The sequence below is a fragment of the Callionymus lyra genome, chromosome 9 (genome assembly GCF_982586985.1).
Source record: "Callionymus lyra chromosome 9, fCalLyr1.hap1.1, whole genome shotgun sequence".
NCBI classification, from domain to species: domain Eukaryota; kingdom Metazoa; phylum Chordata; class Actinopteri; order Syngnathiformes; family Callionymidae; genus Callionymus; species Callionymus lyra.
In genome coordinates this window covers 19,201,313-19,213,851 of record NC_141826.1, presented here as the reverse complement: position 1 = coordinate 19,213,851, position 12,539 = coordinate 19,201,313, and the positions used below count along the sequence as shown (strand labels likewise).

The following is a 12,539-nucleotide window of genomic DNA, read 5'->3' as shown; positions in this document are numbered from 1 at the left end:
TTACGTCCTCCGCAACTAAAGGAACAATTTAATCCTGCAGGATCCCTGCCATGCCTGAGGACAAGAGGATACAGTCGACTCCAGCGGTTTTTAAAGCTGATTTTTGTACATATTTTGGTTTCAAAACAAGTTAGATTCGTAACGTTAAGAGTCATGTGGTCTGTAAATTCTGCAACACCAGAGTAAAGTACTCGACAATACTACAAATATATACTTGTTACTACAGTATTGCAATCTAGTGCTAGTATTCGTAAGGTTGTCCCTGTATCAGGATACGTATCGTATCGCAAGGTTCTTACCAAAAAAGAATAGCTGACTATCTTTTTCCGATTATTTTTTTTTCCGTGGGGCAGGAGAACTGTAGGAAATTGCGTCGACGGAACCAAAACAGACAATTTTGACATTTTATTAATCTAGAATCGCAATATTTAATGTTTGGAGCTCAAGCTAAAATCCTAGGTGAGGCAGTGGAGACTTGTGCCTCATATCTGACTCATCCAATACAAATATGGTCACATGCTGCGTGTCAGTTTCTGTTCCTCAGCATAACAAAAACTTTACATAAATATTCGTTGACTCTGTGTAATATCTTTAGTGTATGTTTGCGAGAATTGTTGCTGCTCATCGTACAATAAAGAAAAGTTTGCATCTGAAGCTAAAGGTCTTTGTCTCTCCGGCAGCGATCGGACGGACGCTCATCCCTCGATACTTCAGCACGGTGTTCGAGGGCGGCGTCACGGAGCTCCACTACATCCTCAAACACTCCAAAGAGTCCTTCCACAACTCCTGCATCACCCTGGACTGCGACCAGTGCACCATGGTCACTCAGCACGGCAAGCCCATGTTTACCAAGGTGAGTCTGCGCCGCCTCAATTATTGACGAGAGGTTGAAGAGCTTTCATCTGTTCAGCGCCTCTTGACACAGAATCACAGACTCTTCTGTAGGTGACCAGAGATAATGAGGACAACAACATAAACACAGAAAGTGATCTTTTTTTTTTGCCGGGAGCCGACACGATTCCTGAATCAATGAAGGTGTTTCGATGATTATTTTTTAATCTCTTGTTCCACTGATGTCGCTCGAGAGGTTAAAAAGATTGTGTTCTTAAGATGAGCTCGGACTCAGAGCTGAGATCTGTCCTCCTGGTCGAATCAGGAGCCGACAGACACATGATAGCGAGGCGTCTCCTGGTAGCTCTTAAGCAGCTGCCGAGAGACAATCCTACGAGAACTTCTGATCCAATGAAGAACCTGCTGCTGCTTCTCTCCTACTGTCCCAGGATTCTCTGCATTGAGCTGCTGAGCCAACGAGTTCTCACTCTTTAGGGGTGAACGATCTGAGAAGTTGTCTAAAGTTCCACAACACAACAATAAAACATCTGAACGTGATGCACCACACATCACACTCGGTTACTTGTCTCACTCTAGTGTGTCATGCATCACTCTTCTGTTACTTGTTTCAATCTAGTGTCATGCATCACACTCTTCTGTTACTTGTCTCACTCTAGTGTGTCATGCATCACTCTTCTGTTACTTGTTTCAATCTAGTGTCATGCATCACACTCTTCTGTTACTTGTCTCACTCTAGTGTGTCATGCATCACACTCTTCTGTTACTTGTCTCACTCTAGTGTGTCATGCATCACACTCTTCTGTTACTTGTCTCACTCTAGTGTGTCATGCATCACACTCTTCTGTTACTTGTCTCACTCAAGTGTGTCATGCATCACACTCTTCTGTTACTTGTCTCACTCAAGTGTGTCATGCATCACACTTTTCTGTTACTTGTCTCACTCTAGTGTGTCATGCATCACACTTTTCTGTTAGTTGTCTCACTCTAGTGTGTCATTCATCACACTTTTCTGTTACTTGTTTCACTCTAGTGTGTCATGCATCACACTTTTCTGTTACTTGTTTCACTCTAGTGTGTCATGCATCACACTCTTCTGTTACTTATCTCACTCTAGTGTGTCATGCATCACTCTTCTGTTACTTGTCTCACTCTAGTGTGTCATGCATCACACTCTTCTGTTACTTGTCTCACTCTAGTGTGTCATGCATCACACTTTTCTGTTACTTGTCTCACTCTAGTGTGTCATTCATCACACTTTTCTGTTTCTTGTCTCACTCTAGTGTGTCATTCATCACACTCTTCTGTTACTTGTCTCACTCTAGTGTGTCATTCATCACTCTGCTGTTACTTGTCTCACTCTAGTGTGTCATGCATCACACTCTTCTGTTACTTGTCTCACTCTAGTGTGTCATGCATCACACTCTTCTGTTACTTGTCTCACTCTAGTGTGTCATGCATCACACTCTTCTGTTACTTGTTTCACTCTAGTGTGTCATGCATCACACTCTTCTGTTACTTGTCTCACTCTAGTGTGTCATGCATCACACTCTTCTGTTACTTGTTTCACTCTAGTGTGTCATGCATCACACTCTTCTGTTACTTGTCTCACTCTAGTGTGTCATGCATCACACTCTTCTGTTACTTGTCTCACTCTAGTGTGTCATGCATCACACTCTTCTGTTACTTGTTTCACTCTAGTGTGTCATGCATCACACTCTTCTGTTACTTGTTTCACTCTAGTGTGTCATGCATCACACTCTTCTGTTACTTGTTTCACTCTAGTGTGTCATGCATCACACTCTTCTGTTACTTGTCTCACTCTAGTGTGTCATGCATCACACTCTTCTGTTACTTGTCTCACTCTAGTGTGTCATGCATCACACTCTTCTGTTACTTGTTTCACTCTAGTGTGTCATGCATCACACTCTTCTGTTACTTGTCTCACTCTAGTGTGTCATGCATCACACTCTTCTGTTACTTGTCTCACTCTAGTGTGTCATGCATCACACTCTTCTGTTACTTGTTTCACTCTAGTGTGTCATGCATCACACTCTTCTGTTACTTGTTTCAATCTAGTGTGTCATGCATCACTCTTCTGTTACTTGTTTCACTCTAGTGTGTCATGCATCACTATCTTCTGTTACTTGTCTCACTCTAATGTGTCATGGATCACACTCTTCTGTTACTTGTCTCACTCTAGTGTGTCATGGATCACACTCTTCTGTTACTTGTTTCAATCTAGTGTGTCATGCATCACACTCTTCTGTTACTTGTCTCACTCTAGTGTGTCTCACTCTAGTGTGTCATGGATCACACTCTTCTGTTACTTGTCTCACTCTAGTGTGTCATGGATCACACTCTTCTGTTACTTGTCTCACTCTAGTGTGTCATGCATCACTATCTTCTGTTACTTGTCTCACTCTAGTGTGTCATGCATCACTATCTTCTGTTACTTGTTTCAATCTAGTGTGTCTCACTCTAGTGTGTCATGGATCACACTCTTCTGTTACTTGTCTCACTCTAGTGTGTTATGGACCACACTCTTCTGTTACTTGTCTCACTCTAGTGTGTCATGCATCACTATCTTCTGTTACTTGTCTCACTCTAGTGTGACATGCATCACTCTTCTGTTACTTGTTTCAATCTAGTGTGTCATGCATCACACTCTTCTGTTACTTGTCTCACTCTAGTGTGTCATGCATCACTATCTTCTGTTACTTGTTTCAATCTAGTGTGTCTCACTCTAGTGTGTCATGGATCACACTCTTCTGTTACTTGTCTCACTCTAGTGTGTCATGGATCACACTCTTCTGTTACTTGTCTCACTCTAGTGTGTCATGCATCACTATCTTCTGTTACTTGTCTCACTCTAGTGTGACATGCATCACTCTTCTGTTACTTGTCTCACTATAGTGTGTCATGCATCACTCTTCTGTTACTTGTCTCACTCCGGGTTTTCATGCATCACTCTTCTCTGTTATTTGTTCACTCTAGTGTCATGCATCACACTCCTCTCTTTCACTCTGTCTCACTCTTGTGTGACATGGATTATGTATATAGTATGAAGGAAAACAGTCGGTCAGACCTCTCACTACCAAACTTTCACTCTACGGTGGTACCTGTCTCACTCCGGTGTGTTTCTTGTCTCTGACTTCACATTGCAGTGATGTGTCAAATGTCCCTAGCGTGTCACACGTCTCACTCTGTCAGTATCACTATTATTTGTCTGTTGTGTCACGTGTCTCCAGTGTCTCACTCTGGTGTGCTAAAGCTGTTCACACCCGGACCCTCACACTCCATTAACAGAATTGTCTTAAAGAAAGAGTTAAACAAAGGTTTAATGATGCTGGACATGTTTGTGTACAAAGAAGGACAGAAGAGCTTCTACTCCTCTTTCTTCTTCCAGCCGAGCGGCTTCTTCAAGCCCAGGAACTGACACGTGTTCTTCCAGGTGTACCTCTTGAGTTTGGCGTCCTCGCTCACGACACACTCGTCCATGGGCTCGGACACCAGGTCGCTCATGCCCTCCTCCTCCTCCAGCTTGAGCTGGAGAACGTCGTCCTCCAGCAGGTCGGCCTCGGACATCTGGACGCTCTCCTGCAGCGACAGCGAGGCCTTCTCCAGCTCCTGCGTCAGCAGCATGTTCTTCTCCTTCTCCACCTGGAGCTCCGTCAGGAACTTGTCCTGGCTCTTGATGTAGGCCACCCGCAGCTCCTCCAGGTCCTTCTGGAGCTGCTTCTTGGTGCTGTACTTGATGTCCGTCCTCACCTGGGCCGCCATGCGGCTGGTGCTGAGCGTCTCCGGCGTGCTGTACTTCTGCAGGGCCTCCAGCTCCTGTCGGGTCTCCTTGTCCTTCTTGATGAACATCTTCCGGGCCTGTTTCTGTTGGTCCAGCTGGTTCTTGATCCGGTTCAACTGCGAGTTCAGCTGCAGTCGGCCCTTCCTCTCCAGCTCGCAGCGGACCCGCTCCCTCGTGGACAGGTCCTTCAGCTTCTGGACTCGGTACTGCAGAGCGTCGCGCTCTCGCAGGGCGGCCTGCAGGACACTGGTGGGCACCAGGTGATGTCTGGACGTCCTGTGAAGATCCTGCACATGGGGATACCTGCTGTTCGAGGCCTCTCTGGATCTGAACTTGAGGTGACTGTGGTGGTCCTGGAACCTGTGCATGGATCTGCGGTGGCACCAGCGCTGCGAGCCCGACGTCTTGCTCGCCGCTCGCTGCTGGAGGATAGTTCGAAGGTCGTCGTCTCTTATAGTTCGTAGGTCGTCGCGGTCTCTCGTCGGCTGCATGTTGCCGCAGTCTCTCATCAGTCTGTCATCGGCTCGCTGGAAATATCCAGCGTCACTTGGGCTTCCCTGTTAAATAATCTTCTTGGTGAGTCGCGATGATGCCACAAAGACGTTCTTAGCGCTTCAATGAGAGCGAAGAACAAAGTGCTGACTCTGCAACATCAAAGAGGCAATACTTCCTACACGACACAGATATTAAACTTCACTGTATCAGTTTAAATTTGTATTTTATTTTTGGCTAGAAATCATTTTTTACTTGTATCATAGTTCTTCATGGTCTTTCTTATAGTCGTATATAAAACTCCCAGCGTTTGTTCATTTTTTTGTTGCAATTAAACTTCCAGCCACTAGATGGCAGCAGTCATTAACAGCTCCACTGATAAATGAACACTGAGGTCCGGTGAGATCCCGGGAATGACTGAGGACGAGAGGATACAGCTCGACTCCAGCACCTTTTAAAGCTGATGTCTGGACTTATTTTGGTTTCACAGCAAATTAAATCTGTTACGACTTTGTCAAGAGTCATGTGGTCTGTAGATTCTAGACCAGGTTCAGTAGATTCTAGACCAGGTTCAGTAGATTCTAGACCAGGTTCAATAGATTCTAGACCAGGTTCAGTAGATTCTAGACCAGGTTCTGTAGATTCTAGACCAGGTTCAATAGATTCTAGACCAGGTTCAGTAGATTCTAGACCAGGTTCAATATATTCTAGACCAGGTTCTGTAGATTCTAGACCAGGTTCAGTAGATTCTAGACCAGGTTCTGTAGATTCTAGACCAGGTTCAGTAGATTCTAGACCAGGTTCTGTAGATTCTAGACCAGGTTCAGTAGATTCTAGACCAGGTTCTGTAGATTCTATACCAGGTTCAGTAGATTCTAGACCAGGTTCAGTCAAGAGCTTTTCCTGGAATCCTGTGTTTCTGAAAGGAATGTTCATGAATGGTGACAGTATGTCAAGTGTGAGTTTAGTTCTTCAATGATGAGTTCACTGAGAGGGAGTGAGACTGGAGTGAGTTCACGAATGATTTATTTGTACAACAACACAGACTCACACGAGCAATAACACCTGGTATTCAGAAGCAATATTGGACCTTCTCATGTTCCGAACGTAACATGAGAAGGTCCAATATTGGACGTCTCCTCTCGGGCCCCCCGGTATTACGAGGAAGGGCCTCCCAAGGTTTGACGTAGATGTTGACGGGTCTGCGGTGAGAATCTTTCAGTCACAGGCTTTCTCTTCTTCTTGAGGACGACGACTCTAACTCTGCGCATCGACTCTGATGGGACAGCGTCAGCGCCATCTAGTGTCTGTGTTTCCTCGTCTCCCCTGAACTAGAGTATGAATGTCATGAGCACGATGAGAGAAGTTGCTGCGATGATTAAATGGTTTCCACGTGAGACGTGATGACGTGTCAAAGTGACCTGCAGCTCGTCTTAGATATGACTGTGACCCCGGCTAGCCGGGACAGAGCAGCAGGCGTTTAATGTAGGTGAACAGCTGTCGCCGTTACAAATGTTCACTTTTACCACTTCATAATATATTAAGTTACACATTCATCTGATGATGCCTCGACCTCCACAAGCTTACCTGAAGTCAAACTGCTATATGTGTGTTTTTGTATTTACGCATGCAATTGTGTATCTATGTTTGTGTGTGTGTGAGTGTGTGTGTGCATTTGTGTGTTTATTTGTGCGTGTCTATGTGTTTATGTGCGGCTATGAGATGTGAGTTTGGTGTGTGTTTGTGTGCGTGTGATTGGTGTGGGTTTATGTGAGCGGGTGTTTGGTGTAAGGTTGTGTGAGTGTGTTTGGTGTATTTTTTATGAGTGTGTGTTTGGTGTATGTTTATGTGAGTGTGTGTTTAGTGTGTGTTTATGTAAGTGTTTGTGAGTGTGTTTGGTGTATGTTTGTGTAAGTGTGTTTGGTGTAAGGTTGTGTGAGTGTGTTTGGTGTATTTTTTATGAGTGTGTGTTTGGTGTATGTTTATGTGAGTGTGTGTTTGGTGTGTGTTTATGTAAGTGTTTGTGAGTGTGTTTGGTGTATGTTTGTGTAAGTGTTTTTCGAGTATGTTTGGTGGATTTTTATGTGAGTGTGTGTTTGGTGTATGTTTATATAAGTGTGTGGTTGTGTAAGTGTGTGTGTGTTTGGTATATGTTTGTTTAAGTGTGTGTGAGTGTGTTTGGTGTATTTTTAAGTGAGTGTGTGTTTGGTGTATGTTTATATAAGTGTGTGTTTGTGTAAGTGTGTGTGTGTTTGGTATATGTTTGTGTAAGTGTGTGTGAGTGTATTTTTAAGTGAGTGTGTGTTTGGTGTATGTTTATATAAGTGTGTGTTTGTGTGTGTATGTTTGTGTAAGTGTGTGTGTGTTTGGTGTATGTTTATATAAGTGTGTGTTTGTGTAAGTGTGTGTGTGTTTGGTATGTGTTTGTGTAAGTGTGTGTGAGTGTATTTTTAAGTGAGTGTGTCTTTGGTGTATGTTTATATAAGTGTGTGTTTGTGTGTGTATGTTTGTGTAAGTGTGTGTGAGTGTGTTTGGTGTGTACTTGTGTGAGTGTGTTTAGTGTATGTTTATGTGAGTGTGTTTGGTGTACGTATATATAAGTGCGTGTTTGTGTAAGTGTGTGTGAGTGTGTTTGGTGTGTACTTCCGTGAGCGTGTGTGTTGTGTGAGTGTTAGTGTGTGTAACTGAAGCCGTGCTGCAGGACATGTGTCTTCATGCTCCTCCTAAACAAGATCCAGAGCCAACATATTACACGTGTGTTATTAGCAGCTCTGGTCAACACAACACTAAATCTGAGGCTCGCAGCAACACTCGCTTTTCATCTTCACCTAAATTGGATGAGAGGAATTAATTCATTAGAAAAAAAGAGAAGAATTCCAATAACGTCTTCTCTGGAGCAGCAGCAGCAGCAGCAGTGAGCCTGCAGCTCTGGAGGCCCGAATCTCAATCAGACCCCCCCATACACCCCCATCCTCCTCCACTGCACCTCCTCTTCCTCCTCACATCCATCCCCCTCCTCCTCCCCCCGCCTTGCTCGCTCACTTATTCTGCCTCTCTTCAGCTGCTCTCTCTCTCTCTCTCTCTCATCCCCCCTCTTTCTCTGAACCCTCCCTCACACACACACATACACGCATCCACACGAGCACACACATACACACACACACGCACACACATACACACACAACCACACACACAAACTCCATCCCTAGAGAAATCATCCCCAGCTCCCAGCTCGTTCGCTCCCTTGCTCTCGTTTCTCTCTCTCTCTCTCAGCTCCTGTCTCTCTCTCTCTCTCTCTCTCTCTCTCTGTCTGTCTGTCTGCTCCTGTCTGTCTCTCTGTTCAAATTTTTAAATAGTTGGAATGGTTGTGATTAATCGTGGTCGCACACATGGATGACCTCATCGGGTGAAGGTCAGGCTCGTGGACTCGAAAAAGTGACGCAGAAGTTTCCCACGTTTAGGATGAACTGATGGTGTCTGAGGTGAACCAGGTGGAGGTAGAACCTCTACTCGTTTTCATCACCAGCTTCCGGTCAGAAGATTCATTTTTTTTGTGTGGAGAACAATAAGTTTCTCCTGGTGAAGACATGGAACTTCAAGGAAGTCCATCGAGGTGGTTCGGACTGTCACACTGGCTGCTCTCCCATCAGGTGCTCCTAAGAACCTTGATCCTGTTCATCCTCCTCCTCAGAGGGAACCTCAGCGGTGACTCTGGTGTGCCTCCTACTGGACAAATGGTTCAGAGCGCATGTGCTGGTCACGTTTCTTTTAAAAAAAATATATATATATATATACTTTTAATGCAATCATCCTAAAACATATAAATGATGGAAATGATTTTAAGTGTTGAAAAAATATTGTTAATAATATTAATATTCCTCAACATCAGTTTTAATTTCTTATTTAAAGAAATTAGTTTAATTTCTCGACTGAGTAAGATAATCAACTTTAAACACGTTATTAAACGATTTCTTTTTCTTCTTCTACTGATTGATTAATAAATGTTTTCTTCCCTCATTGGGGAAATTGAATTGTCACAGAAGAAAGTTCACATAGAAGATTAAACAAACATACAAGTTATATTAAACACACAGTACACACGCATATGTATATTTTTAAAATAATTATAAATTAAACAATAATAAATATAACAAAAACAATACATTTGAAAGTAGAATAATAGAACAGCAACACAGTACACACATACGCATATGTATACTTATAAATCATTATAAATTAAACAATAATAATTTCAAACAAACAATACATTTCAAAGTAGAATACTGTAAGTGCAACACAGTACACACACACACAAATATGTATACTTTTAAATCATTACACATTAAAAAATAAAAAGTATAACAAAAACTATACATTTGAAAGTAGAATAATAAAGTGCAACACAGTACACACACACATATGTATACTTTTAATCATTACACATTAAAAAATAAAAAGTATAACAAAAACAATACATTTGAAAGTAGAATAATAAAGTGCAACACAGTACACACACACATATGTATACTTTTAATCATTACTCATTAAAAAATAAAAAGTATAACAAAAACAATACATTTGAAAGTAGAATAATAAAGTGCAACACAGTACACACACACATATGTATACTTTTAATCATTACACATTAAAAAATAAAAAGTATAACAAAAACAATACATTTGAAAGTAAAATAATAAAGTGCAACACAGTACACACACACGAATATGTATACTTTTAAATCATTACACATTAAAAAATAAAAAGTATAACAAAAACAATACATTTGAAAGTAGAATAATAAAGTGCAACACAGTACACACACACATATGTATACTTTTAATCATTACTCATTAAAAAATAAAAAGTATAACAAAAACAATACATTTGAAAGTAGAATAATAAAGTGCAACACAGTACAAACACACATATGTATACTTTTAATCATTACTCATTAAAAAATAAAAAGTATAACAAAAACAATACATTTGAAAGTAGAATAATAAAGTGCAACACAGTACACACACACATATGTATACTTTTAATCATTACTCATTAAAAAATAAAAAGTATAACAAAAACAATACATTTGAAAGTAGAATAATAAAGTGCAACACAGTACAGAAGTGAGTAAATAACCTCAGATACCTTTAGTGCAGGTTTTTATTATAGGTGTTGAATTAATTTGACATTTGTTGAATTAACTTTAAAAACAGTTTTGGTTTGTTATTTATGTGTAAATATTGTTTTTTTCCAGCTGATGTTTTTTATTATTCATATATTTTCTTGTTTTTAACTGGAAGAAAACTGGGGTTTTTTTCTCCAAGTTTTCTTCACTGGTCCGTCCAGATGTGTGGAGTTTGGGGGTGAGAGAGGGGGGAGGGGGCTAGGTGAGTGTGGGGGTGCAATATGGCTGCCAGCCTCTTTCTTGTTGATCCCCAGGAGAGCATCTGCGCCGGGGGCATTGATTAGAGTGTGTCTGCTGGGATTACATCTTTGCCGTTGCCATGACGACTAATCAGCTGATTTTTTTTTTTTTTTTTTTTTTTTCTTCCACCCTCACTCGGCCCGTCTACCCTCGCTCTCCCTCACGCCGGTTGTCACGGCAACAGAACACGGAGAATGGCAGAGATTCAGGGGCGATCTACCCCCCCACCCCCCCCACACACACACACACACACTCCCTCGCTCCCTCTGCTCTTAATTGGCACCGAAGGTCCGACCCGGTTCTTTTGTCTCGGACATAAACACTAACAGCGGCGCTGGAACGATCACGTCACATACATGTCGTCGCTGTCATGTGACTTGTTGTAACAATAATTCTTCCACACATGTGCTCCTTTATGAGTGTGTGTGTTTGTGCGCATGTGTAAGAGTATGTTTGTGGGTGTTTTCTTGTGTGTAAGTGTAAGATTTTGTGTTTTTAGATGTAACTATTAGTGAGAGTTTGTGTGTGTGTTTTTGGGAGAGTGTGTGTGTCTGAGAATGTGTAGTGTGTGTCTGTATGAGTATGTGTAAGAGTTTAGGTGTGACTGTGAGTGAAAGTCTATGTATGTGTTTGTTTGTGTACATGTGAGTTTGTGTGTTTGGGTGTGTCTGTTGGAGTATGTGTGGTGTGTGACTGTTTGTGTTTGTTTGTTTGTGTCTATGTGTGATAGTTTGTGTGTAACCGTGCATGAAAGTTTGTGTTTGTTTGTATGTGACTGTGAGTGAAAGTGTGTTTTTGTGTGTGTGTATGTGTGAGAGATTGTGAGTGTGAGTGAAAGTGTGTGTTTGTTTGTATGTGTGAGAGTTTGTGTGTGACTGTGCGTGAAAGTGTGTGTTTGTTTGTGTGTACGTGTGAGAGTTTGTGTGTGACTGTGCGTGAAAGTGTGTTTGTTTGTGTGTACGTGTGAGAGTTTGTGTGTGACTGTGCGTGAAAGTGTGTTTGTTTGTGTGTATGTGTGAGAGTTTTTGTGTGTGACTGTGCGTGAAAGTGTGTGTTTGTTTGTGTGTACGTGTGAGAGTTTGTGTGTGACTGTGAGGGAAAGTGTGTGTTTGTTTGTGTGTATGTGTGAGAGTTTGTGTGTGTGACTCTGCGTGAAAGTGTGTGTTTGTTTGTGTGTACGTGTGAGAGTTTGTGTGTGACTGTGCGTGAAAGTGTGTTTGTTTGTGTGTATGTGTGAGAGTTTGTGTGTGTGACTAAGAGTGAAAGTGTGTGTTTGTTTATGTGTATGTGTGAGAGTTTGTGTGTATGTGTGACTGACACTGAAAGTGTGTGTCTATTTTTGTGTACATGTGACTGAGAGTGTGTTTGTGTTTGTACGTTGGCTTAAGATTGTCGCCTCTCTTCAGTGAGAATGTGTGTCGTACGAGTTTTTTGTGCATGTCTTTGTTTAATTGTGTGTGTGATTGAGTTAAAGTGTGTGTTTGATGGTGTGAGTGACTGTGTGTGTCAGTTTTTTGTCTGTTTGTGTGGAGCTATAGCACATTGTTATGTGTGAGTGTAAAGTGTTTCTGCGCAGGTGTGTGTCCGAGTGTGTTGCTGCTTATCTATTCATTATGAAATATGAAACACAGTCAAAAACACACAAAAACACACAAACACACACACATTCTCTTCTCCGCTCCGCCCTAAACATGTACCTGCCACTTGACCTCTGACTTCTGGGGCGACGACAAAGACCATGATTTGACGACGCACTGAAACAGTTCATGTGGATCAGAAACCTGACACGTGTGTGTGTGTGTGTGTGTTTCCTCGGCAGGTCTGCACTGAAGGTCGACTCATCCTGGAGTTCGCCTTCGACGACCTGATGAGGATCAAGACCTGGCACTTCACCATCCGACAGTACCGGGAGCTGGTCCCTCGCAGCATCCTGGCCATGCACGTGAGTCTCACACCACACACTACACACTA

General features: G+C 42.2%; 1 protein-coding gene across 4 annotated transcripts in view; it reads left to right on the top strand.

Annotated features, from left to right (window-relative positions):
* ldb2a (LIM domain binding 2a) overlaps positions 1-12,539 on the top strand; it is a 62,478-nt gene that overhangs the window by 29,625 nt on the left and 20,314 nt on the right. For all 4 annotated transcript variants that reach the window (XM_087798739.1, XM_087798738.1, XM_087798736.1 and 1 more), the window contains exons 3-4: positions 681-853; positions 12,388-12,510. In XM_087798739.1, coding sequence (XP_087654865.1) covers positions 681-853; positions 12,388-12,510 — 296 coding nt within the window. The remainder of the gene's footprint in view (positions 1-680; positions 854-12,387; positions 12,511-12,539) is intronic.